We start from the raw sequence: 26,139 nt of genomic DNA on the forward strand, positions 1-26,139 counted from the left end.
CGAAGAACGCAAGCGAACCGCCAGCAGCCCGTCCATCTGCGTCCGGTCGGAACGCGCGAGAATCCAGAGTCCGTTAAACCGTTCTGAAAATTCCAGTTCTGGATTCTACCCACCCCCCCAAGAGATTTCATCATCTCCAAAGTGGCATCGTGGGGGGAAAAAGGCCCCAAAAGACGGGCCGGATGAAGAGACCTGGATGAAAAAAAAAAAGGGGGGGCGGCAATGCGCGGCTAAGAGATTCCCCAAACGGAATCGAACCCTTTCCCCAGTGCGAGGCCGAAATGAAGAGCTTGAAGAGGTGGGCAGAACGAAGGATGAAAAACATCCGTGGCCTTCCTTGCTCTGGCAAAATATCCACCGGTCAAGGAACCCCAGGGGGCCTTTAGCATCCCCCAAAAAAAATGATTTGGCAAGGTTGATGTAGGAAATGACTAGGCTGAGCCCGAGGGAGGGAGGAGTCAAACACGTTATCGATCTCGAGTCATCTTCGCCTCCACAAAAGTCCAATTCACCTTAAATTATGTTGACTTTTATCTACTACCAATTTGCTTTGAATAGTTGGACCCCCCTCTTCTCAGTGGCAGCCCTTCAGATATTGGGAGGCTGCTCTCATGTCTCCCCTAGTCCTTCTTTTCATTAAACTAGACACCCCCGGTTCCTGCAATGCCGTCCTTCGTATTGTTTCACCCTTCCAGGCGCTTCGATCAGTCCTAGTTGCTCTTCTCTCCACTTTTTCCAACGCCTCCATTGCTTTTTTGTAATGCCGGGGACCAGAACTGGATGCAGGTGTGGCCAGACGAAGGCTAATTTATACAGCTAGTAATTACTTCAGCTAGTAATCCTACTGACTTCAATTAACAATCCTACTCACGCACAAGCAAAGGGAAGGAGGAAAAAAAATGCGAGTGCCATCGTTTAATTGGAGACAGGAAAAGCAACAGCTCAGGAGCAGAATAAGAAATTCAAGAGTTTTCTTTTTTGGATGGGGGGAAGGTTGTTGTTTTTTTCCTAAAGGGGGGGCTGGTTATTTCCCTCCGCCTTTTTTCTTATGAGTCGGTGGTGGGGCAGGCTCGGAGCTGAGCGACGGGACCTTCACGCCTTTCTGCTTCAGCATTTGATGGAAATCGAGGCGGTCAGTGATGATTTTCTGAAAGACAGGGGTGTCCGTCAGGAAGGTGTGGGGGGAGGGACAGCCTCGCCGGGCCAGGAGTCTCCCCCCCCCCGGCCCCACGCCCACACCCGCCGCTGTCTTTCCACCATCCCGACGACTCCAGGGTTACCTGCAAGGCCTCCAAAACCTCCTCATCGGTGATTTCCGCCTGTGGGGACTTGGTGCCGGGTGTGCTGTAAGCGGCTTGGATGATTTTGCTGCGGAACCTTTCGAACTTTCAAAAGAAAGAGAGAGAAAGAGAAAGAGAGAGAGAGAAAAGAGGGAAAGCGTAAAAACCGGAACGCAGAATGGGAGGAACAGGCAGCCGCTGAGGACTTGCTAAGGTTTGATATTTGCTTCCCTTCAAGGTCGAGCACATTAGAGCCCCCAGAGTCAGTCAGGCTAATGCTGGCATGTTTTCCCCAAAAAAATAAGACCCGGTCTTGTATTATTAATTTTTTTGCTCCAAAAGACGCGTTAGAGATTGTAACTTGAGGCAGCCGGGAATTCTGGACTCGAAAATCCTCTATTGGAGCATGTGATTGATGACCTCTAGCTCAGGAACACGTCCCGTGGGACAATCTGAATTAGGATACGCCCAGAAGGATGGGGTGGGGATGGAAACAGGGTCACAGAGTGATTGTAAGTTACATATCTCAGACTCGATGTCCTACAGATCATGCCAGTAGGTTGCTCCTAATAAAATCTTTGAAGTGTTGCCCGAGGCTCGCGATTTAATTCGGGCGATCGCCGGAATTCTGGCTTTATTTTCTAGTTAGGTCTTATTTTCAGGGAAATACGATACTAAACACGTCCGTCTGGCTGACGATCTTAACTGGGTCTTATTTTCAGGGTAGGGCTTATATTACGAGCATCCCAGGGGAGGAAAAATCATACTAGGGCTTACTTTTCAGTTGGGACTTATTTTCAGGGAAACAGGGTGTTTTTATTATAAGGATACAGTCTAGGTAGTTCTTGGATTGCCACATTTAGTGACCATTCAAAGTTACGACGGCACTGAAAAAAATGACTGAGTTTTTGGGTGGGTTTTGGCAGCTGCAACACACCGCTGGCTCATAGTTAAGTGATTGTTACTAAGACACCTAAGGAAGCGGTTACTGCTCTTGAGCCAGGTAGAGGTAGCCAACTTACAACGGCTTGTTTAGTGACCATTTGAAAGGACAACAGCACACTTATGGCCATGGCAGAGTCCCTGCGGTCATGCGATCAAAATTTGGACGCCTTCCAAACCGGTCCCTATTTATGACGGTCACAGTGTTTCCCCCTTCCCCCCTGGGTCCCGGGATACGCTTTTGCGACCATCTGAGCAGCAAAGTCAACGAAGGAAGCCGGATTCACTTAATGACCGTGTTCCAATCTTACCCGGGCGCTGACACTCTCCAGGGTGACTCTTGTCTGCTGCTCTGCCCGTTGCAAAATGTCCAGCTGCTTCTGGAGTTCATCCTGGCTGGTCAGCTGCTGACTGGTATGGTGCTTGTTCACCAGTAACTCGGACTGAAGCTGCTGGACGTTGGTTTGTAACATGTGCATGGCCTGGTCTCTGTCTGCCAGCTGGACTTCCAGCTTGGTCACTTCCTGGGCAGGAAGGAAGAGGAGGAGGGGGAAAAAAAAAAGGGCAAATTAGAGAATCCGGTCATTTTTGCAGTCATTTATTTATTTATTTATTCATTTGATTTGTCAATTGTTTACAAGATAATAAGTGTATACACAGTTATGAATACATGAAATGGGTACATATAAGAAAAATAAAAGAAAAATAAAAGAAACAACAGGACAGGGGCGGTAGGCACGTTGGTGCGCTTATGCACGCCCCCTCACAGACCTCTTAGGAAAGGGGTGAGGTCAGTAGTAGACAGTCTGAGGTTAAAGTTTTTGGGGTTTGGGGAAGAAACTACTAAGTCGGGTAGAGTATTCCAGACATTGATCGCTCTGTTGCTGAAGTCGTATTTCCTGCAATCAAGTTTGGTGAGGTTAACCTTGAGTGTGTATCTATTGTGTGCTCTTGTGTTGTTATGGTTGAAGCTGAAGTATTCACTGACAGGTAGAACATTGCAATGTATGATTTTATGTACTATACTTAGATCAGACCAAAGACGGCATAATTCAAGGTTTTCTAGGTCTAGAATTTCAAGTCTGGTGGCATAAGGTTTTCTACAACAAGTAGAGGAGTGGAGAACTCTTCTTGTGAAATATTTCTGGACTTTCTCAACTGTGCTAATATCAGATGCATAATGTGGGTTCCAGACGGATGAGCTGTATTCAAGTATTGGTCTAGCAAATGTTTTGCATGCTCTAGTTAGTAGTGTGATATTACCAGAGAAATTTACCTAAACTAAAAATAGGAACAGAACATAGGAAGAGAAATAGAACATAGGAATAGAACAGAACGGTTAGTTAGTTTACTTTATTGTCACTGCACCTTGTACAATAAAATTAAATGCCATCTTCAGTGTAGATTATAACTATATCAAAATAAAACACAAATGCACCTCCTTCGCATTCTATACAATTGAATTGAAAACCCCTGATATTGCATTAACCGTACACAGGAGTTGATTGGGTTTACGGAGTGGGGCCAACCCAAACACCCAACCAAGAACAGAAATCTCCTGAGAAGATATCCAAGGAAAGAGGGGGGCTGGGGTGTTCCTTTACCTGTCGAAGTTTGCAATTCTCTCTCTCGATGGTGCCCATCATTTCTTCGTTTTTCCTCTCTTCCCGCAAGTTGGAAAACTAAGAAGGGAAAGGCAGCGCTTGTGAAAAGTTCCTGCGCTGGGGATCTCCAACGAGCAAGTTTTATTTTATTTTATTTTATTCGTTTTTGGAATAAAACGTGTCTTCCCAACCAGATTAGTCAGGAGAACGCTGTAGCTGCCCCCCCCATCCCAAAAAGCCATCCTAGGTTGCATCAACAGAAGGACAAAAGTCAAGATGACCAAGAAAGCCTCTTAGGCTAACAAAGAAAAAAAAAATCAAGATGTATTCTGTATTTTGATCACCAAAAATATATATATATTTAATCGTAAAAACAAAATAAAAAAGCAAGCCTGTTGGATTTGAGCTTCCTTCTCTTTTATCTTTTGTTTTATCTTTTCCAAATTGGGATTCCTTTTTCTTTTGGTCTCTTCTTCCTCTCTTTCAAAATGACTTCTGCTGCCCGTCACACCCACACAGCTAGTCCTCCACTTAGAACAGTTTATTTAGTTTCCGAAGTTAACAGCGCTGAAAAAATCTAGGACCGTTTTTCACCACTCCAGAAGTGCTGAGTTGCTCCAACATGGGAGGTTTTAAAGAAGAGATTGGAGAACCGTTTATCTGAAATGGTATATAGAGGCTCCTGCCTGAGCAGGGGGGTTGGACTAGAAGACCTCCAAGGTCCCTTCCAAATCTGTTACGCTCTTCTGTTCTGTTCTAAATTCAGGATGGCTTCCTTTGCAAGCCGAGCCGCTAAACTCATTGGGGGCAGAGTGCGAATCCCAACCCTGTAAAAATCCATTTTTCCTCGACCGCCCGGGAGCAGAGGTGCTAATTCAGCCGGTTCGGACCGGTTCTCCAGAACCAGTAGAGGAAATCTTGAGTCGCTTGGAGAACTGGCAAATCCCACCTCTGACTGGCCCCGCCCCCATCTATTCTCCGCTTCCCGAGTCCCGGCTGATTGGCTGGGTCTCCTTCGGTTGCCCTGCCCAGGAGAACGGAGCTGGAAAGCAGGTTAGTGGGGTAAGGAGGGAAGGAGGATTTTGCAGTATATCCTTCCCCTGCCACGCCCACCAAGCCATGCCACGCCCATGAAGTAATGCCCACCAAGCAATGCCCCACCCATCAGTACTACTACCGGTAGTTAAAAAAAAAATTGAATTCCACCACTGCGCTGGGACTGTCCTGCAGGCCGAGCCCGTGTGACCGAACCTTATTCGACATGGCCTCCAGCTGTTTGCCTCGTTCCCCGAGTTCCTTCTGCAAAGCTTCTTTTTCCACCTCGGCTTTGCGCAGTTGGGATTCCTCGAAAGACAGCTCTCTTTGCAGGGATGAAATCGCGCCTGTGGAAGCAAGTGGGAGGCAGGAGAGGAAGCCCACCCACCCACCTTTCCACCCCATGCTTCCTTTCTCAGCCTTTTTTTTTTACAGGCGGTCCTGGACTTAGAACAGTTTGCTTAAGGTCTACTCAAGGCGACATTTTATTCCGCATTCCTATTCTACTCGACTCCAGGGGTCGCCAACCGGTGGGCCGGGGATCGCTGGTGGTCCATGAGAAAATTTGGGTGGTCTGCAGGGAAATGTCACACACACCCCCAAAGCAATTAAGGTGGAGTGTGAAGGATGTGTGTTTGTGTTTATTTTCATGGTCTTGAAGTGCACTGAGTTTGATTTCATTGTACGAGGTGCAATGAAAAGAAAGTAAATTAACTAACTAATCCAGGCTGTGCGGGAACACAAGGCTGCGCTGCCCACACATGGCCCGCGGGAACACAAGGCCTGCATCGCTTGCACTGTAAACGTGAAGGTAGTAAGGGGAGGGGGTAAAGGGTGGAGGGGGGGAACTTGCCCCACGCGCCCCACGCACCTGGCCACCGGGCTGCTTTCTTCTTCTGCTTTTGGCTGCACGCAAGGAAAGCAGCCAAAGTCTTTCTTTCTCTCCCCCAAACTCTGCCAGAAATGAATCTTTGGGGACCTTGCAAGGCCTCTTACTCCAAGAGGCTGCGCCCGCATGACAACTCTCACAAAGACTCCTTTCTGGCAGAGTTTGGGGGAGAGAAAGAAAGACTTCTGCTGCTTCTGCTGTTTTCTTTGCATGAAGTCAAAAGTCTCTCCTCTTTCTCTCTCTCTCTCCCCCTGAGAACAGAGCTGGAGACATTATCCTGCGATCCCAAATAAAGAACGATCGATCGGTAGGAAAACGGAGTGGGGAATTTCCCTGCAGACTTTTTTTACGGATTTTCCCAGGGTCTCTGGTCCGCGGGATTTAAAACGATGCGTTTGGCGGTCCCTGAGGTCCAAAAGGTGGCCGACCCCGCTCTACTTCACTCTTTATTTTCCCCTCCGAGTTCTCGAGGTGCCTAGGGATACCTGTGGCCAGCTCGTACTCGTTCCGCGCTTTCTTCAGCTCTTCGTAGAGGATCTCGTTCACTTTCTGGAACTCCAGCAGCTTGTAGAGGATCAGCGTGTTCTCCGATTCGTCCAGATCGCTCGAATCGCCTTCCCGCCCTTTGGATCCGCTGCTGGAGAGCATCTCATCGTCTATTTCCACCAGGCTCTTTTCAGCCACGTCGATGTTGCGGGAGGCGGCCGGGAAAGAGTGGGGTGTGGCGGGGGGAGAAAAGAGACTCGTTGTTGCGATTGTGATTGTGTTGTTGATTACAAAAGGGAGGGGGAGGGGAAAATGCCATCGTCTTTCTGAGGATTTAAGGATAGGGGAAGGCACCAGCTGTAACTGTGCTCTCTCTCTCTCTCTCTCTCATGAGAGAGCCAGACCAAAGCTTAGACGGCTGAGTAGGAACAGTTGTTAAACGTGAATTTTGCCCCACGTTTACGATCATCTTTGCTACGGTTATTGAGGGAATTCGCTGCAGTTGATTAGTTGCGCAGTTTCTTCCGTGAAATTGGACTTCTCGTCGTTCTTTTGTCCGGTATGGAAGTGTCTCCTCCTTGAGCAGCAGGTTGGGCTAGAAGACCTCTGAGGTGTCCCGTCCGTCCCCCCCGCCAACTCTTTCATTATGTTATTCTGTCCACTTCGCTCATCAGGAAGTCGCCAAAGGTGAATCACCGCCTGACTCCCAGGGCAGGGCGAACCATCATATATACGAGTCCGTTGCCAAGCGTGGGAACTTTGATCCCGCAGGGAGGCTGCAACGGTCCTAAGTGTGAAAAACGGTCCTAAGTCATTTTTTTTTTCAGAGCCGTTGTCGCTTCGGTCGTTAAACAAACAGTTGCAAGTCGAGGACTATCTGTAATTCACTTTTGCTTTTTGCAATGCAGGTAATCCTCCAGTTACAACAGTTCATTTAATGACCAAAGTTACAACGGCACTGGAAAAAGCGACGGGACCATTTTTCCACCCTTACAACCATCGCAGCCTCCCCGCGGGATCAAAATTCCCACACTTGGGCAATGGATCAGTATTTATGACGGTCGCCGTGTCCCTGTGTGTGCGTGTCCCTGTGTGTGTGTCAGAACACTTCCACCGTGGTCGTAAGTCGAGGACCACCCTGCATTCCTATCCCGCCCACGCACTTTTCCAGATCTTTGACTGACCCCCGTGGGTTTTTTGGGGAGGAGGGGGTGGCTTCTACTAACCTCCTTCTCTAAGTGCTCAAGTTCCACCTGGTCTTTTAAGAGCTCCTTCTTCACAAACAGCGCTTTCGAATCCAACGTCTCCTCCGACTGGCTCAGCAGCTCTTTCAGGCGCTCAAACTCCTGGCTGGAGCCTTCCGACCGGTCGACCTGGTCCACGTAGACCGAGGGGATGCTCTTCTGCTCCAGCCCAAGGGAGGGCCAGGTGCCACACGTAGACGGCTGGTTGAGTTCCCATTCGGACCAAGCGTCCACTTTGGCACGCTTCTGGGAAGGAGGGTTCGAAAGCAAACTTGATGGATTATTTTTTGGGGGTTGGGGGGTGATGGGGTGGGGGTGGGTGAGGGTTCGGCCGTTTGGGCGATTCTGAACGTTTGGATTTACGGGAGGTAACGTGGGTAGCCCTCAACTTACGACGACAAGGGAGGCTGCCCGTGATGGCTGTAAGTTGAGGACTAGTCACGCTACCTTCTGCATTTTTCTCTAGTCTACTCCTATTCTATTTTTATTTTCTATTCTGTTCTGTTCTAATTCTAACGCATTCTATTCTATTTGTTATTCTTATTCCTATCCTATTCGATTTCGTTCTGTTGTATTCAATTCTAATCTAATCTAATTCTATTTTACTTCTTATTCTATTTTAATTCTAATTCGTTCTGTTCTATTTTATCCTATTCTATTCTAATCTATTCTAATTCATTCTATTTTAATTCTATTCTAATTCATTCTATTTTAATTCTATTCTATTCAAATTCTAATTTATTCTATTCTAATTCATTCTATTTTAATTCTATTCTAATTCTAATTCATTCTATTCTAATTCTAATTCATTCTATTCTAATTCATTCTAATTCTAATTCATTCTATTCTAATTCATTCTAATTCTAATTCATTCCATTCTAATTCTAAATCATTTTATTCTATTCTAATTTATTCTGTTCCATTCTAATTCTAATTCATTCTGTTCTACTCTACTTTACTCTATTTCTATCCGATTCCACTCCACTCCACTCCATTCGGTTCTATTCTCCCATGGCGTGAAGCAGTATATAAGCCTGCTGAAGGGCTTATTGCTAGTCCTGGTAATAAATCTTGTTAAAGAAAACTTTGGGAGGGGGAAAATAAATAAATAAAAAAAGGTCCCGGCAGCTATCGAGACAAGACTGGGAAGCAAAGAAAAGTGAGTGATTACCTCCTCTGAAATTCCCTCTAAAACAGTGGCCTGCCATTTCTGGAGCTGCTCCAACTGTTTCTGCATGGCCTGGACCTCTTCCCGCAGAACGGTGATCACGGCCTCCTTCCGGATACACTCGGCTTCAAAAGGAGCCAAGCGGGCAACTTCCTCTCCCATCTTATTGAGGCTCAGATCCTGGGAAGGGAACCAACCTTCCTTTAGCCCAACATCCGCACAAAACTGGGTTTCCTACTCTAGGCCTCTATGGCATTTGCAAGCAAACAACACCTGCCTGTTGTTCCACCTATCTAGGCCACACCTAGAGTCCTGCATCCAGTTTTGTTCACTGCACTATAAAAACGATGTTGAGAGTCTTAAAAGAGTGCAGAGAAGAGCAACCAGGATGATGAGGGGACTGGAGACTAAAAAGTACGATGAACAGTTGCAGGAACTGGGCCTGACTAGTCTAGGGAAGAAAAGGACCAGGGGAGACAGGAGAGCATCTTCCAATATTTGAGGGGCTGCCACAGGGAGGAGGAAGGGGGGGTCAAGCTATTTTCCAAGGCACCCAAAGGCCAGACAAGGAAGAATGGATGGGAAACTGACCAAGGAGAGATTCAACCTGGAAATAAGGAGAAACTTTCTGACAGGGAGAACGATCAACCCGTCGAACAGAAGTTGCCCTCAGAAGTTGTGGGAGCTTCATCACTTGAGACTTTCAAGAAGAGACCGGACTGGTATCTGTCAGAAATGGTGTAGGGCCTCCCGCTTGGGCGGGAGGGGGGGGTTGGACTAGATGACCTCCAAGGTGCCTTCCAACCCGGTTCATCTGTAACCTGTTCCTTGCAAACTGCTCCCTTCGGCCCCTTTTCTGACTGATCAAATTGCCGCATGTTCATCTTTTAAAAGATGTCCTGCTTTTTAATGGAACTTTGGCACGTCGGAAAAGCAGCAAACAGGCTCCTGGTTTTAGGCCTTCGCCTGATCACGTCCCGAAACGCTGCTGGCCCAGCCTGTCTGCCCTCTTTTCCTCCCGCTGGGCTTGCGCTGGGTTCGAATCCTCACCTTGTCATGAAGCACGGGGATGTACCAGGGCATCCGGTTGATGGAGCGGGCTTTGAGCTGGCTGTGGGGGATGATGCCTTCTGTGAAGCTCTTCCACTTGGGCAAGACCACTTCCGAGGAGAAAGAGGGATAAACTGGGGAGGCGGAAAGAGAAACGTCTCAAGAGAACAGCCTGCCCCCCCTCCCCCCCCAAAAGGCTTGCTGGGTCCCCTTCCCCCTCTTCGTTGGATGTGGGAGGAGCAGAGGCCGACCGTTAGGGGAGACGCTTTGGAGCTCCAGGGTGGAATTGAGGGGTCCTTGGTGCTCCAGGAGGAGGAGGAGAAGGGAGGGAGGAAGGGAGAGAGGGAGGGAGGGAGAGAGAGAGAGAGGGAAGGAAGGAAGGAAGGAAGGAAGGAGAGATGGAAGGAGGGAGAGAGAAGGAAGGAAGGAAGGAAGGAAGGAAGGAAGGAAGGAAGGAAGGAAGGAGGAGAGATGGAAGGAAGGAGAGGATGAAGAAAAAGGAAGGAAGGAAGGAGATGGAAGGAGGAAGAGAAGGAAGGAAGGAAGGAAGGAAGGAAGGAAGGAAGGAAGGAGAGATGGAAGGAGGGAGAGGATGAAGAAGGAAGGAAGAAGGAAGGAAGGAAGAGAAGGAAGGAAGGAGGGGAGAGGACGGAGGAAGGAAGGAAGGAAAGGAAGGAAGGAAGGAAGGAAGGAAGGAAGTGGGGCCCTTGGAAGCTTTCTGAGCTTGGTGGTTTTCTTGTAGACGTTTCATGGCCCAACTAAGGGGAGAGGATCATCAGTGCTAGAAAGGAATGGGGAGGGAGGGAGGAGGAGGAGGAAGGAGGAAGGAGAAGGAAGGAGAAGAAGGAAGGAAGGAAGGACGATGTGGGGCCTTGGTGCTTTCTGAGCTTGGTGGTTTTCTTGTAGAAATAGGAACATCATCAGTGCTGAAAGAGAGGAGGGGAGGAGAGGAGGAGAAGAGAGAAACAGAAGGGGATGGAGAAGGAGAAAGGAGGAGAGATGAAGATGAGGAGAAAGAGAAGGGGAATGAGAAAAGGAGAAACAGAAGAAGAGGAGAAAGAAAGGGAAAGGAGAAGGAGAAAGGAGAGGAGAAAGAGAAGGGGAATGAGAAAGAAGGAGAAAAAAGGAGAGAAGAAAGAGAAGGGGAATCGGTTGACGAGGAGGAGGAGGAAGAGGAGAATAAGAATTATGGGGTCCTCGGCTAAAGCCCACACATCACCAGGTTGACAGAAGTGCTATAAACCTCTTCTGTTTTGAGGGAGGCTGGTGGGAAGAAAACCTGTAATTGAAGCCAGACAAAGAAACTTACATCTGATGCGGCTCCTCGAGTCCCAAATTTCGGGATTTTGGACCAGGGAATTCCAGTTGTCGAGGGAGATCTGGGAAGTGAGGCTCATGGTGCTGATGTTGACAGGGAGATCCCCAGATTTTGAAGTGCTGCTTTCTGGGGAGGAGAGGAAGGGGTGAGGAATTGGGACAGCGAGCAGAGGATTCAATCCCAACTCTTTTCCCAGGTCTGGGGTGGTATCAGGTCTCCTGCCTCGGGTCAGGGGGGGTTGGACTAGAAGACCTCCAGGGTCCCTTCCAGCCCTGGGATTCTAGGTGACTCTTCGATAAGCTTGAAAAAAATGTGGATTCACACTGCGCTAAGCAGCTGCCTGCATTAGCACCAAACATGGACTGATCGTCCTTGAGTTACAACCCCCAGTTTAGTGGCCGTTTGAAGGGACAGTACTTTCCAAAAGGACCATTTTTCACACTTAACGACCGTCGCAGCGTTCCTCCAGGCTCACATGGCCCAAATTCAGGCGCTCGGCAGCTGACTTGTATTTACGATGGTCGCAGCATTTGTGTGCCTACGCGATCCCCTTTTCCAACCAATAGGGGTGGGGAAAAGCTGGATTCACTCAACAAAACGTGGGTCTCACTTAACGGCAGCAGGGATTCCCCTGAACGACCGGCCACCAAACTGGGGCGAGAGGTTCTGTTTCACGACCGTCTCTAAAGCAGCGCACGGAGGCCAAGCCAGGGACAAAATGGACACCGGCCAAATGGATTTTTTTACCGAGAGGGACTGCTGACGTCGCCTGGTTGCAATACTGAGGACATCCGGGCCGTTTCAAGAAGCATTTCTGCAGCAACGAGGAGTCAGAAAAATCATTGACTGTATTGGAGATCTTCCTTTGCTCCTTGCCCTGGGAGACGAGAGAAAGTCAAACTCTCAACACCTTTGGCTTTGATCAGGATTGTGGTTTGTGTACAGGGATTAAAAACTGACAATATCAACAGCATATGAAGAGAATTTGTACAAGGTGTTTTATAGAGCAGTGGTCGCCAACCAGAGGGACGTGGTCCACGAAAAGATTTTGGTGGTCCGCAGAGAAATGTCACCCCCAAAGCAATTAATCCAGGCTGCACGGGAACACAAGGCTGCGCTGCCCACATGGCCCGCGGGAACACAAGGCTTGCGTTGCTTGCATTGTGAACAACACGAGGTAGTGAGGGGAGGGGGGGGAAGGGCAGAGGGGGGGAACTTGCCCCACGCGCCTCACCTGGGCCCCCGGGCTGCTTCTTTCCACTTCTTTCTTCTTCCGCTTTTGGCTGCACGCAAGGAAAGCAGCCAAAGTCTTTCTTTCTCTCCCCCAAACTCCGCCAGAAATGAGTCTTTGGGACCCTGCAAGGCCTCCTGCTCCAAGCGGCTGTGCTGGCAAAGGCTCATTTCTGGCGGGAGAGAAAGAAAAACTTCTGCAGCTCCTGCTGCTTTCCTTGCATGAAGCCAAAAGTCTCTCTCTCCCCCCTGAGAACGGAGCTGGAAACGGTATGCTGCGATCCCAAATAAAGAACGATTAATCGGTAGGAAAACGGGGTGATTTCACTGTCCCAGGAGTCACCGGATCCCCTTTTGCGATCTTCTGACCAGGGATGTCGATGGGGGAGCAGGATTGACTTAACAGCCTTGTTACTCACTTAACGCCGCCGGCGATTCACTTAACCACGGAAACTTGTAAAATGGGCAAACGAACAAATCTCTCGCTTGGCTCAATTGTGGCCGTTAAGTCAAGGACTACCTGTATTAATACCTACCCAAGTATTAGAACGACTAATGCCCCCTTTTTGCAAATCCGCTTACCTGTTTCTCATAATAACGCTTGACGGCATGAAATGCTTTGCTGGGATGAATTTTGTCGCTGTCTGGATGATTCCACACAAGGGGCTGTTGGGGAGAACTCGTCTTCCTCAACTCTCTGATCCCCTTCGTCATTAAGGTAAGGTTTTTCTCCATGAATGCAGAAACCTCGTCCTTTCTTCCAATTAAAAAGTCCTGGATAATTTGAAAAAAAAAAATATCAAGTTGGTCATGCGCCATCAAGATGCGATCGATTCCGTCCTGGATCAATAAATAGATTTTTGGTGTTTTTTTTTTACCCAGGACCTGCTTTGAAAGAGGGGGAAATAAAGAGATGACTTCTCCGTCTGTTATTAATTTCATTTCTTTGGAAAGAAATATCTGTAGCTTTCCATCAGCGATTTAAACCCCTGTATTGGGGTGGGGAAGCAAGAGCATTAAAAAAAAATCACCCAGAAAATATCTACCTTAGGAGAAAAAGGCCAGGCAAAACATTGACCAAGATTTTTTTTAAAAGCTAAGGTTGCTTTATTTTTATTGCTTGTGACAGTGACGAGGTTTGAGTCACAAACTTTGCTGAATGCTTATGGTTTTAGGGAGCTCATGGCTAACCCATCTTTGGGCCAGTCCTCCTCTCAGACCAGCCCACCTCACAGGGCTGTTGTAAGGCCAGAGATGAAGGTTGGAAGAGGAGGCTGTCTTACGTTCGCTCCCCTCGGACCCCTCGCCGCTTTAGGCCCGCGGGGGTCGCTCAACGGATCTCGGGCCTCCTTTTTCAGGTTAGGCCAGCCTCGGTTGCTTAGCAACGCGGGGAAAACTCGCCGCGCGGCGCGATGACGCCAAGCCCTGCGACACGCGGGCCGCATGCGTGGTCGAGGGCAGACGGGACGAGGAAGGGCACCTCCGAACGGGCGGCCCGGATTCGAGACTCCGCGCATGCGCCTGAGGGTTGCGCTGGATCGGCGTGGGTTTGGCTGGGAAGCCCGCGGGGGGATCTTAAGGATCGCTCTTTCCGGGCCACTGGATCAGGGATCGCGGCTGGGAATCCCATCCTTGCAGGTAAGGCAGAAAATCACCAGGTGCAGCTTATCCATCTCTTTCCAACTCGATCCATAATAATAACAATAATACTTGCATCAACTGCACCGGTTGAATTGCAGGCTGGCTGTTGCAAGAAGCTGTTGTTGCAAAGGACGGGGATGTGAAACTCCTCCGGTCGGATCAGCTCCTTACAAAAACGGAGCAAAAACAGCTTTCCCTCTTGCAGCCAGCCTTGCAACGCTGCAGAAATTCAACAGGCGCAGCTTTGCTTGTTAGATCACAAAAAAAGGATCATAGCCGTCATAAATATGAGACCATTGCCAAGGATCTGAATTTTGATCATGTGACCATGGGTACCACGGTCGTAACTGTGAAAAACGATCTTAAGTCCCTTTTTTCAGTGCCATTGTAACTTCGGTCTCTAAACAAGCTTCTTGTAAATCAAGGAATTTATGTTTTTATATTTATTGAAATCTGAATTAATTATAGGATTCATTCCAATTTTTCAACTGGCTCGCCTTTAAGCTTGGGTGGACTTCAACTCCCACAATTCCCCAACTAGCATGGAGAAATAGGAAGATGGCTGGCTTGGGGAATTCTGGGAGTTGTAGTCCACCCAAGTTTAAAAGTTGGGTAATACTGGTTGTGTGAATTGCATCTCGGCTTCCCAGAGCCCATTTTTTCCCTTAAATAAATGCCACTTTATAACTGCAAAGTCTGCCTTTCTCTCTCTGTTCCTTCCCAGCAGCCATCTGGATTCTGTTTCCTCTTTTAAATTCGGATATTTTTTCCCGTTTTCTCTGCTGGAAGACGTCGTCATGGTACAACTCGGTAAGTTGGCATTACAGAATATTATATCTACATTCCCCTACAACAGTGATCCCCAAACTTGGCAACTTTAAGACTTCAACTCCCAGTATAGCCTGCTGGGTGACTTTGGACCAATCACCAGGAAACTGGGAGTTCTAGTCCTGCCTGAGCCATGAAAGCTGCCTGGGTGACTTTGTGTCAGTCTCGCTTAGCAACTGCCTCACTTAGCCACCGAAAGGTTGGCCTCCATTGTCGTCGAGGTCTCCCTCTATTGCTGACTGACGGTGTCTTCCACCAATGTTTCTCTCACCAGGGCGGCCCCTGCTGAGGAAATACCGCAACGTCCGTGTGGTCATCCGGATGTCCCTCGGCGGTTGCACGAACCGGCCTTTCTACCGGATCGTGGCCGCCCACAACCGGCGCGCCCGCGACGGCAAATACCTCGAGCAGATTGGCTGCTACGACCCACTGCCCAACCGCTACGGCGAGAAGATTATGGGGCTGAACTTCGACCGGTTCAAATATTGGTTTGCCTACGGAGCGACCCTGACCAAACCCCTTGAAAAGCTGCTAGGTAAAGCCCCCCCCCCCCTTTTGGTTTCGGTTACGCCAATCCTCGGTTTAATGACCGCTTTACCGAGCCAAACATTTCTTGGAAGGTGCATTCCAGGGGAAAAAATCCCCTCAAGGGTCCTTCCCTGGGCTTGTAGTCCTGAGGAACACTTTTTCACCGGTAGCAAACGGAGCACAAAATTTCTGTCTTTAAGCGAGGCGTTGAATTTTGCCACGTTTTACGACTTTCCTGGCTGCAGTTGTTAAGTGAATCCCACTTCCCCGTTGAGTTTGCTCGTCAGAAACTCGTCAAAGGAGATCGCATGACTCCGGGACGCTGTGACCGTCATAAATACGAACCAATTGCCATAGGTCTGAATTTTGATCACACGACCAATGGTCGTGTGAAAAACGGTCTCAAGTCACCCTTTTTTCAGTGCTGTTGTAATTTTGGACACTAAATGAACTGCTGTAAGGTGAGGACTACCTGTATCAGCTCCGCTTTTCAAAAATCAAATTTGTAAAATATTTTTAGACGTTTTTGAAGAATATGGGGCGGTCCTTGACTTATGACCGTTTGTCGCACGCCCATTTTGAGAGCTCTCCTGTCACAAGCCCTCCCGTCACAAAAGCACTGAAAAAGGGATCGCTAATCCTCGCAGATATGTCCGCAGTTGCCTGAACCTCAGTTATGACCGTTCCAAGCACCTTCCCACAAGCAAAATCAGATTTTATTTATTTTATATTCATTTAAGAACATTTATAGGTCCGTTCAACTCGCTCTCAGTGACTTACAAAGATGAGGAAACCAACTCGCTTAATGACCACAGCAAAAATAGTTGTAAATTTGGGCGCACCCACGCGATGCCTCCCTTAATGGCAAATCTCCTGGTCACGATTGCTGTCGTAATTCAAAGACTCCCCATACGCTCGATATTTTTTCCTATTGTATTTGCAAAACAATGCATTTTTTAAATTTTAGTTTTTTAAAAAAAAATTTTTTTTTTTAGGTCTTTCTGGATTCCTTCCCCTGCATCCGATGACAGTCACAAACGCGGAACGGCTAAGGAAGAAAAAAGCCCAGGAGGCAGAGAAGGAGGCCGAAAACGAAGAAGAGAAAAGGAAGATTTGGAGGAAAAGCGGGGAGAACAACAGCAACATTGAGTGAGAAAAACCTCACATTGCTGGAGACTGAAAGGATAATGTTGATTTTAGGGTGGTGGTTTTTTAACGCACGACGGTGTGACCTCGGTTTACAAACTCTCACCTTGGATTCTTACTCGTTTGAAGGAAAGTTGGCTCCTGTCTTTAAAAGAGGCACACACACCTTGTAGCGCGCACCAAAACAAAAGGTCTGGTTCGCACAACCTGGAACTCGTGTCTTCCTAGCCTGAGCGGCTTTTCATGCAATTAAATCCCAAATTTAAAACGAACCACAGAAAAGTTCGGATTCGATGCCGCTGTGGGTCGCGGCTGAGCTGCGGCCACATTTTAGCGGAATTCTAAATATGAATTTTCTGCAGTGTTTTTTAAAATAAGGTGCCCAGTAGCCTCAAGGCAGAAAGGTAGCTTTTTCCATAGAATTCGTAATTTTCCACACTTTCCGGCGAAACGAAAAATAAAAATTTTGGAATTTTGAGATGGCAGCCGCCGCCGTCTTAGGTGTGGCAGACGATAGGTGTGGTGGTGGCAGAGAAAGTCGCTGCAGAAAGGCCGGGGGAGAAGGGTGCTTTGAGCCTGTCCCTCCTCAGCAGGGGTTTTGTAGTCATTCACCGTGCACGTGAGCCAGCTGTGAGTGCGAGTTTTCCCATCCGGTTTCTAAAACCACCACTCTGTTTTCTCTGCGAGCTTTTTCGGCTGCGAACACCAAAAGGTGAGAACAGAGCGTCTCTTCGGCGCTGGTCAGAATTCGAGACGGGTCGTTTTCCTGTTGGAAACGGGGAAAAAAGGCTGCCATCTCGTGCTATGTAGCTAGTCCTCAACTTACAACCATTCATTTAGAGGCCAAAGTTAACAATGGCGGTGCAAAAAAAAAAAGTTTCTTAGGACTTTTTCACACTTACAACCATCACTGTATCCCTGTGATCAAAATTCAGGACATGAACTCGTATTTATGACGGTCGCACCGCCCTGGGAAGGGGTGTCACGCCATCCCCTTTTGCGACCTGAACAACGGCAGTGATTCATTTAACAACAGGGGCGTGAAAAGTCATAAAAGGGGGCAAAACTCATCAAAGTGTCTCCCTCAACAACAACAGAAATGTTGGTTTCCGTTGTGGTCGTAAGTCGAGGACTACTCGTGCTGGCTAGGGGTAGCTCACCTCATGGCAAGATGGCTGGCAGACCAATTTTAACAAATAAAAAAATAAATAATTGGATTTGTAGCCGGAAACTGCCACGCTGGGGAAACTTAATTCACCCTAGTAGAACCTGCACAGAGCACTGCAGTCTTTCTGAGTTTTTCTATAGTTTTTTTTTTTTTTTAAATAAAGAGGGGAAAAAATAAAATGAAACTTCACCAATACGGCTGAGACGAAGTTGTGGATCAAGTAATAATCTGCACCGCAGTGACCATTTAAACAAGCCGGGATGTCGGGCATCGCTTGGGGAGAAAACGAGGTCTTTTTTTTTTGAAGGAAGTCGAAAATTTCCACGTCTCCCCCCTCCCCTTTGCAGGAAAGCTCGCCCTGGGAAAAAGACGAGAAAAGCAAATTACATTTTTGCAACTGGAAACGGCATGGGTGGGAAGAAAAGGGAAAATAAAATGACTGGGAAACTCCAGGAAAAACTAAGAAAGAATAAACTGAGGGGGAGAATTTCTATTCCTGGCACAACAGTCCTGTAGAGTAGACCAGGCTGAAAGGCAGAAGTAATAAATAGGATTTTATCTGGCTTGCATTGCCTTCCTTACTTCCCTACTGCAATGACTGAGCATTGGGTGTGATGGCTTAAAACAATATCTCTTTAATTTTTGAGACTTTAGAAAGAGTGGGCTTCAATTCCCAGAATTCCCCAGCCAGCTTGGCTGGCTGGGGAATTCTGGGAGTTGAAGTCCACAAGTCTTGAACTCACAAAGATTAAGCGATAATATCTGATCGTATTTAAGCCCAGTTAGAGCCCAGCCAATTGTGGTTTATACTCATTCCACTATGCTTCAATAAACCAAGGTTTGATGCAATCTTGAGATTTGGAAGAAATATTTCCACTTCTAAAATAACCTGTCCATTTCCCAAGAAAAACCCAAATTAGCGTTTTGGGACTCACCTTCGTTCCGTAAATGGTTGTCATCCGCACCCCGAGTTTTTCAGTAAAAGCGACCATCGTGAATGCAGCCGTCGCTCCGCCTTCAAATTCCATATTGACCACCTGGGAAAACCATAAACACAGGCCATCCTTGACTTGGGAACACAATCATCATCATTGTTTAACGATCCCGTAATGTGGGATTATAGAGTGTCTGGGCAACTGAATGGAGCTAGCAGAGTGTTTTTACTGGCTGGATGCCTTTCCAGTCACCAGTGTGGAGTTTTCTTCAGCAAATATATTCTCATTCTGCCCAGAGAGAGAAATAATCTGCCTCTTATCTTGGATCAAACTCACAGGCTCCTGACTGTGAGGCAAGACATGAAGCAAAGTTAAGGAGCAGCGAAAAAAGCTTTTTGCCTGCTTACCGAAGGATGAATTCAGGGCGTACCTGGTGGCTAACCACATCGTTGTCACAATCGTAAACACATCTTCCGTACGGGCCGAGCCGCAAAGCCTCCGTCAAGGTTTCTATATCTGACCCACTGTTGCTGCAGACCACGGAGACTGGCCAGTGAAAAGCACCCTGTGGTGGTGATAATCAGCAGGGATGCAAGATTTGGGGAGATTTGGGGCACCCCCCCTCTGGTTGCGTGCTGAATTCACACATTGCACTCAACCGCAGAGGCCCAACACCCTGGTAATTCAATTTAGTTTTCAATTCAATTAATTTTTCAATGCAATTAAATTTTCAATGGAATTAAATATTCAGGTCAATTGAATATTCAGTCCAGTTAAATGCTCAATTCAATTAAATGTTCAATTAAGCATTCAATTGCTCAAATTCAATTGTGAATTCCATTTTAAATGCGATTCAGTTTTAAGTTGCAACATTGAATTCAATTTTAAAATGAAGTTAAATGTTCAATTCGATTTTCAATTCAATATTCAATTGCTCAATTCAATTGTGAATTCAATTTTAAACCCAACTCAAAGTTTTAAGTTAAAACGTTTAATTCATTGTTAAATGAAGTTAAAGGCTCAATTAAATCTTCAATTAAATGCAATTAAATGCAATTGTAAATCCAATTTTCACTGATTTTTCAGTTAAAACTTGAATTCGATTTTAAATTCAGTTCAATTCAGTCTGGATCAGCATTTTTCCAGTATGCCAACTTTTAAGAGGCGTGGACTTCGACACACCTTTAAAAAAAAAAACTTCAAAGAGTTTAATTTCCTTCTATGAGTTGCAATGACAATCAAGTAAACTAAAACTAAACTTCTTGATTATGCAAATAAAGGAATTGGAGGCTCAAACTGGCTTATGATCTAATTCACCTTTTCTGCACGTTCCAGGTAGATTTTCCGCGCAGAATACGGGCAGTTTGGTTCCACTGAACAGTCCAAACAGCGATCGCCAGCTCCTTTGGGCTGGAATGAAATCAAAATAAAAGACAAAAATAAGGAAATATACAATCGTAAAATGAGGACCGTGTGTGTGTATATGTGTGTGTGTTGCATGAGTATGCATACATGCAAATTAGTGCAACATTTGCACTGAATGTCTGACCCCACAATCAAGAACTGTTTTAACGAATGGAAATCATTTCAATTTAAGCCTTAAACATGTAGTTTTAATTCAATTCAATTAAAATGGTTTGATCATTTAATTCAATTCTTGTGCCACCCCCATCAAAACAAAATACAACAGCAACCGTTGACAAACCTTGTTCTCTTTTGTGAAATGCGACAGGTGGCCAAAAGAGGAAACTTGTAAACATCTGAAAGGACAGGAGAGAGAAAGAAAAAATATTTGAAGGTTTAATCACAGGGGCTGTGTCAAAGTCTCTAGTCCTCAACTTACAACAACCCAACATTTCTGCTGTTAAGTATGACACTTTTAAAGTGAATTTAAAGTCAAGTCAAGGACCACCTGTATTGTGGACAGATGTTATATTTTTCCAAAAATGTGACTGCACATCTCTTGTAGCACAAAAGAGGAACAATTTCAATTAAGGGCTGAAAATGATAATGTTAAAAAATACCTTTGCAGACATGGCGAGAAAAGCTAAAAGCACATCACTCTTTTCATTCTGTGAAGCCCAAAGTGGGCAGATCATGCTAAATGCTAACTGCCACCCAACTTCCAAGAAAAATGGTGACCAAGAGGATTACTTTGACGAGTAAAATTTCTATGGGGGGAAAGAGAGAGAGAGAGAGACAGAGAGAGAAGGTAAAATACTCCTACCTTTTCCTCCCCATCCAAAAATTGATCAGGTCGAAATCATGGCAGGATTTAGCCAATAAAGAGAAAGAACTTTCAGTTTCGTTTCTCCAATTCCCGCGGACGAAGGAATGGGCAAAATGCCAGAAACCTATCTAGAGTGGGGGGAAAAAAGGCAATTGATACACTAGAAAGGCTGAAAATTAAAAAGCGTGCATTTTGATAGCCGTTAATGCAGTTTTAGGGCTACTTTGGCCTTGGTGTCAACAAGCTATGAATCTTGGTTTCTTAGTTCTTTTCCTCTAACTGTAGAAAGCCAAGCTGGTTTATCTGCCAGGGCTTCATACCCTGAAGACTTGTAAGTTCAAATCCCCTTAGCAAGATTCACATACCATAGTCCTCGACTTACAACAAGCTCGACTTAGTGGCCGTTCAAAGTAACAACGGCAGAGAAAAACATTAACGTAGGACAGTTTTTTCACACTTATGACCATTGCACCATTTTGACGTGATCAAAATTCAGATGCTTGGCGTCTTAACAACTGTATTTCTAACTTAAATAACCACAGATTCACCTAATGGCCGTGGCAAGGTAGGTTATAAAATGGGACAAAACTCATTTAACAACCGTCCTGCTTTGCAACAGAAATGTTGGCTTCCACTGTGGGTCGTAAGACAAGGATTACCTGTATATAAGATCCTTATAAGCAGTGGGACAACCTACATTTGACGTGTTCCCAACAAGAACTAACAACCAGTTAGGCAATGCTGCCTAGTGGTTAGAGTGATTAATCTGAGCATGGAACTTAAGGGGGGGAGGGGTGGCTTTAAGGAACATAAAATCTCAAACCTGGAAGAAAAAAACGTGTATTAAAAAAAATAAAATTGGAGAAGGAGATACAACGGGAGCGAAGGATACACTTTCGACATAAATTCCTTTTTATAAAATAATTCTTACAGGTTCCAGATGTTGAATATGGCAGATGTCGCCGATCAAGCCAGCGTCTAGCAATTCCTAAAAAGAAAAAAAAGCTTGGTTTCTATTTTTTTTTTCCCCTTCTTTTCTTTTTTTATGTGTGGGTTCATGAAAGCTGTTCTGTTCTCTTCGGCACCCGTAAAAAAAAATAATAATAATGGCAATTTTGAGAAGGGGCATCTGAGCCTGTTTTTTTTCCCTTCCTCCCTCCTGTTCCTCTCTTTTTCCGTGTGTGCTACGTCTTTTAAATTAAATTATCTGTTAAAAGATAATTTCTCCAGGCCTTCGGCCTTTGGTGGGGAAAGAAAAACCTCAGATTCAAATCTTGGTCCCTCTTATCTTCCAGTTAACATCGCCAGCCAAGTCAGCTGTTGGAAAGAGAGCACCATCATGCTGTCGAGACAAGAGAGAGGTCATCTAGTCCAACCCCGCTCCCCAAGTTGAGTTCTTAAGAATACATCACCTTGATCTTCAGGGTGACCGGATGGTAACGGAGCACGTGACATACAGCAAGGATGACGTGGTTACTTTCGCACACCCGGACGACCTCTATGCAATCTTCGGCCGTCACCTAATTCATGAGTGAAGAATTTTTTAATAAAATAAAAATAAAATAAAATGATGAAATGAAATACAATAAAAATTAAGTTAAATCCAAAGCAAAGCAAATCACAACCCATCAGTCTGCTTCAGCTCTGAAAAGTTAGGATTTTGATTGGAAGACCTTTTTAAAATTATCTTTATTTATTTAAGGTCAGGTTTCTATTTTTTTTCTCTCATTTCTTCCTTTCCCATGCTGGTTTTGTATAGAATTTTCCCCTAAATATTTGTTTCGTTTGGACAAATGCACTGTTTTCTCATTGCATGAGGGGTGCGTGCAAAACAGCGACAAAACCTGGGAGTTTTGCAACAGTGATTTGGAGGGTTAAAAAAAACAGAGATTCCTCCTCTAGGCTTAGGGTTTGATAAATATACTGCTAGAAATATACTTTGCATCAATATTAATAATTCCCAATTATGTTAATGTAATATTATTAACAATATTCGTAAGTCCAAATATTTGTATTTTAGTCATTGCCAGAACTTACCGCCATGGGTTTTTCTAACAAGATGTGATATCCCTTTTGGGCAAAAGCTACTGCAGGTGCCTGATGGAATAATAATAATAATAATAATAATAATAATAATAATAATAATAATAATAATAATAATAATAATAATGATGTTTGACTAGTGATTTGTGATATAAAACCCAGCATAGTTATCTCATTTGCACTGTCATTACATTGTCATTTTTTGTGTATAAAGCAATAATAATATTAATAATAATAGTGTCTTGCACTATGAATGAGCAAGATATAAATGTGATCAAAATGAAAGTACAATAGCAAAGTATTAATGGAAAAAAAACTACACAAACAACACACACACACACAAAAACCAAAGTTGAATGATGTCATAAAAGATTGCACGGCTTCCAACGTCTTTTTTTCTAACGGCAAAATGTTTAGTTTCAGTTTTTGGCGGTTAAGATGCTCCCGGGGACACAAAACAACTTGCAAACTGCCGTACAGTTAAAAATTAAAAACTGATTTGTGTGTTTACAATTTTTACAATGACAATTAAAAGAAAAATAAATGGACTCACCTTATGGAGTCTGTCTGGAGTTGCTATAATCACGGCGTCAGCAAACTTTTCTCGCTCCGCAGCGGCGATCCAATCTTTAAAAGAAGGACCCGCTAAAAACATTGCAGGAATTGGGGGATTCCAATGACCAGAAAATCAGAAGGGGGGGATCTGGAGGTCATCTAATCCAACCCCATGCCCTGGCCGACTTCTCTTACAGGCATGTGGTTTATTCCTAACACAGTCAAGATTGGCTTTCTTGTAACTTCAACGCATTACAGGTAGTCCTCAACTTACAACAGTTCGTTTAGTGACTGTTCCAAGTTACAGCTTAGGGACTTATGACCATTTTTCATACTTACAACCATTGCATCTTCCCTGTGGAAACTCACTGAACCAATGTCTCACTTTAGCCACAGAAATGTTGGGCTTCCCGGCGGCCGTCCCCGTGTTTTCAAAACGATTTTAATGATTTTTTTTAAAAAAAAAATAATGTAAACTATTTTGTATTTTTTTTAAAAAAAATATTTTTAAGTATTTAAAAAACTTTAAAAATGCAGCAGGCCCTCACCGTCGAAGACATTCTCCGCCGGGATTTGATGCACGTCTTGTAGTTTTTGACGGACAAGTTCCCGAGGATCGGCCACACCAATCACCTGGAAGAAAGAGAATTGTTCTGACCCACCTGCCCAAACACGACAAACCCTCTGGAAGTGAATTCAAAAGATTCCTTTAATTAGGAGCGCTGGCAGCCCCGGCGAAGAGTTTCTCTCTCACCGCGGGCTAACAAGTCCGTCAGGCCAGAAGATGAACAGTTGCCTGGCACATCTACTCATCTCCGCCCACTGCCTTTTATCCCCTGAGCTCGGTGTGGCTTCACTAGCAGCAAGGGCTTTTCCGTCCCAAGGACCAGCCCATAGATTTCCACTGCTCTCCTCTCCTCTGCCTGCTATGCATTCATGTGTCAGGCACTGGACCCGGCTGCTCCTCCTCTTCCTCATCAGTCACCTCCAGACCTGGGGGCTGCTGACTCTCCATCTAAGGGCTGACGGACGGCCCAGGCTCTGCCTCCGTCTCTCTCCGACAGCTCCATTCCCTCTCGCTCCCCCACAAGCTCTCAGGTTGCCTCAGGAGGAGGCTGGCCATGCCGCCGCCTCCTCCTCCTCCTCCTCCTCCTCCGATTAGAGGTATTTTGCTGGATTTATCTTCATACAAAGTCTGCTCAAAAGCCAAATAATAATAATAATAATAATAAGAGCAAAATAAATAACTATATAAATCACAAACCAGAATTTTACCTTCATGCGATCCGGGTAACACAGAGCATACGAAGAATAATTCTCCCCCCGGTTTCCCGCGCCAATAACCAATACGGTGATTTTGCAAGACATCTGGACGAGAGCTTCCCCATGGACCTAATCGAGGAAAGAACGAGTTCAGAAAACCTTTTGAACACTCATCCCCTCCTTGCGTGGGATTAAGACATCAGGGTTGAAATCAGGAGGTCCTGAGTTCAAGTCCCGCCCTTAGGCATGAAAGCTGGCTGGGACTTTGCGCCAATCACCAGGAGGTGATGAGTTCTAGACTCACCTTTCAGGCATGGAAGGCAGTTGGACTTTGGACCAATCACCAGGAGACTGGGAGTCCAAAGGAGGTAAATAAATAATTCAATAAAAAAAAAATTAACCAGCCTGAATATGGTTGTTTATTTGAGTCTAACCTTACATAACCTGGATAGGACTTTATTTATTTATTTATTTACCAAATGACTTCCTTCTGGGAATGAGGAAAACTCCATTTTACAGAGCGGTTTTTTTTTTAAAAAAAACCCATTTAGCATAAACGGATTCCCCCCCCCCCAAAAAAAGCTGGAGGATTAAACTGGCCGGGCTTAAAATTGGTCGTAAAACTGGCTGCTTTTTTCTTTCCTGGAGGGGCTGGAAAGGGACAGGACACGCAAGTTAAAGCATTTATAAAACGCATCCCACCCGCAAACACGTGTAGGGATTCCCCCCCCCCCCGGGTTTTGTGAACGCAGGCAAAAGGTTCAGTTTTTCAAGGCAAACTCTTTCCCAAGGGGAAAAGACGTCGCTTCCAAGATGCCAACCCTTCCCTAGAGTGACAAACCACGATCGCAAATCTCAGGTTCCTTTATAGACAAAAAACAGGATTACAAATCTCAGTTTCTTACAAACTAGCCTGTTCCTCTTTTGCAAAAAAAAAAAAATATTCCTTGGCAATGCAAAAAAATTATTCTGCCTTCGGTATCTGCTTTGTTTTCCCGACAGGATCATCCAATGCAATTTAAAAAAAATATAAAAATTACAGAAAAAGGAAATTACTCACCGCCCAGAATATAATTGCAGCAAACGGTCTCGGAAACAAAATAGACATTAAACCCCAGCTGGCCAGGCCACGCCCCCCTCCTGGCTCCTCATTGGTGCGAGGTTCTTCCAGCGGGGCGCTGACGTCATGAAAAGAAAATGAGTCTTGACTGGCCGGCAAAGTGAAACCCGAAAGCTGATTGGTTAGAACTTGAGAGGGCAATGGGGAGGGGAGGGGCTTCTCCATTCATCATTTCAATGTGTATATTAAGCTGGGCTATCGCTAAAATAAAGATTTGATTTGACTTGACTTGACTTGACTTGATTTTTATTTTATTTTATTTTATTTTATTTTATTTTATTTTATTTTATTTTATTTTATTTTATTTTATTTTATTTTATTTTATTTTATTTTGGGCAGGACCATTTCTTTTTGTAATGCTTACTGTTTTCATGGTTCTTGCAGACAAAAAGATGGTGCATCATTATTATTTTCTCTCTCTAAATTAGGGCATAAT

At 45.4% G+C, this 26,139-nt stretch overlaps 3 protein-coding genes across 7 annotated transcripts; 1 reads left to right on the forward strand and 2 right to left on the reverse strand.

Annotated features, from left to right (window-relative positions):
- Positions 1 to 100: 100 nt before the first annotated feature.
- Positions 101 to 13,693, reverse strand: CCDC27 (coiled-coil domain containing 27). Of its 2 annotated transcripts, none has more exons than XM_087914845.1 (13): positions 13,293 to 13,693; positions 12,829 to 13,020; positions 11,764 to 11,893; positions 11,008 to 11,142; positions 9,699 to 9,832; positions 8,652 to 8,828; positions 7,463 to 7,726; positions 6,236 to 6,422; positions 5,078 to 5,208; positions 3,827 to 3,904; positions 2,534 to 2,746; positions 1,281 to 1,385; positions 101 to 1,147 (listed from the first exon to the last, which is right to left on the reverse strand). In XM_087914845.1, exons 2-13 carry the CDS (start codon positions 12,979 to 12,981, stop codon positions 1,025 to 1,027), a joined length of 1,830 nt encoding a protein of 609 aa, XP_087770971.1. In that variant the 5' UTR covers positions 12,982 to 13,020; positions 13,293 to 13,693; the 3' UTR covers positions 101 to 1,024. The 2 variants fall into 2 exon arrangements, with proteins under 2 accessions (XP_087770971.1, XP_026578760.2); XM_026722975.2 differs by having other exon boundaries at positions 13,530 to 13,632.
- Positions 13,694 to 13,752: 59 nt separating this feature from the next.
- MRPS16 (mitochondrial ribosomal protein S16) lies at positions 13,753 to 16,661 on the forward strand. 3 transcript variants are annotated; one of them, XM_026722969.2, is made up of 4 exons: positions 13,753 to 13,884; positions 14,612 to 14,697; positions 14,990 to 15,250; positions 16,239 to 16,661. In XM_026722969.2, the coding sequence occupies exons 2-4, from the start codon at positions 14,685 to 14,687 to the stop codon at positions 16,394 to 16,396; spliced, it is 432 nt and encodes a 143-aa protein (XP_026578754.2). In that variant the 5' UTR covers positions 13,753 to 13,884; positions 14,612 to 14,684; the 3' UTR covers positions 16,397 to 16,661. The 3 variants fall into 3 exon arrangements, with proteins under 3 accessions (XP_026578754.2, XP_026578755.2, XP_087770973.1); XM_026722970.2 differs by having other exon boundaries at positions 13,770 to 13,884; positions 14,615 to 14,697; positions 16,239 to 16,595; XM_087914847.1 differs by lacking the exons at positions 13,753 to 13,884; positions 14,612 to 14,697 and having other exon boundaries at positions 14,974 to 15,250; positions 16,239 to 16,595.
- Positions 16,662 to 16,785: 124 nt separating this feature from the next.
- LOC113451592 (uncharacterized) lies at positions 16,786 to 25,731 on the reverse strand. Of its 2 annotated transcripts, XM_026722968.2 has the most exons (14): positions 25,644 to 25,731; positions 24,596 to 24,712; positions 23,869 to 23,953; positions 23,319 to 23,392; positions 22,760 to 22,819; positions 22,135 to 22,242; positions 21,654 to 21,710; positions 20,720 to 20,850; positions 20,198 to 20,252; positions 19,810 to 19,902; positions 18,923 to 19,057; positions 18,493 to 18,594; positions 17,748 to 17,915; positions 16,786 to 17,155 (listed from the first exon to the last, which is right to left on the reverse strand). In XM_026722968.2, exons 1-14 carry the CDS (start codon positions 25,689 to 25,691, stop codon positions 16,994 to 16,996), a joined length of 1,395 nt encoding a protein of 464 aa, XP_026578753.2. In that variant the 5' UTR covers positions 25,692 to 25,731; the 3' UTR covers positions 16,786 to 16,993. The 2 variants fall into 2 exon arrangements, with proteins under 2 accessions (XP_026578753.2, XP_087770972.1); XM_087914846.1 differs by lacking the exon at positions 17,748 to 17,915 and having other exon boundaries at positions 16,860 to 17,155.
- Between the last annotated feature and the right edge of the window lie 408 nt (positions 25,732 to 26,139).

Source organism: Pseudonaja textilis, chromosome 18, assembly GCF_049901715.1.
Source record: "Pseudonaja textilis isolate UNSWEBS1 chromosome 18, rPseTex1.2, whole genome shotgun sequence".
Taxonomy (NCBI): domain Eukaryota; kingdom Metazoa; phylum Chordata; class Lepidosauria; order Squamata; family Elapidae; genus Pseudonaja; species Pseudonaja textilis.

Excerpts from the sequence above, each read along its gene's own strand:
- CCDC27 (XM_087914845.1), bottom strand. The coding sequence starts at position 12,981 with ATGGAGAAAAACCTTACCTTAATGACGAAGGGGATCAGAGAGTTGAGG. Across the intron at positions 9,833-11,007 it reads CTCGAGGAGCCGCATCAGAT|TTTATCCCTCTTTCTCCTCG; the intron begins GTAAGTTTCTTT and ends CCGCCTCCCCAG. Across the intron at positions 1,386-2,533 it reads TGGAGAGTGTCAGCGCCCGG|TTCGAAAGGTTCCGCAGCAA; the intron begins GTAAGATTGGAA and ends TTCTTTTGAAAG.
- MRPS16 (XM_087914847.1), top strand. The coding sequence starts at position 14,974 with ATGTTTCTCTCACCAGGGCGGCCCCTGCTGAGGAAATACCGCAACGTC. Across the intron at positions 15,251-16,238 it reads ACCCCTTGAAAAGCTGCTAG|GTCTTTCTGGATTCCTTCCC; the intron begins GTAAAGCCCCCC and ends TTTTTTTTTTAG.
- LOC113451592 (XM_026722968.2), bottom strand. The coding sequence starts at position 25,691 with ATGTCTATTTTGTTTCCGAGACCGTTTGCTGCAATTATATTCTGGGCG. Across the intron at positions 22,243-22,759 it reads TGTTAGAAAAACCCATGGCG|GTGACGGCCGAAGATTGCAT; the intron begins GTAAGTTCTGGC and ends CTCATGAATTAG. Across the intron at positions 17,916-18,492 it reads CAACCATTTACGGAACGAAG|GGCGAGCTTTCCTGCAAAGG; the intron begins GTGAGTCCCAAA and ends TCTTTTTCCCAG.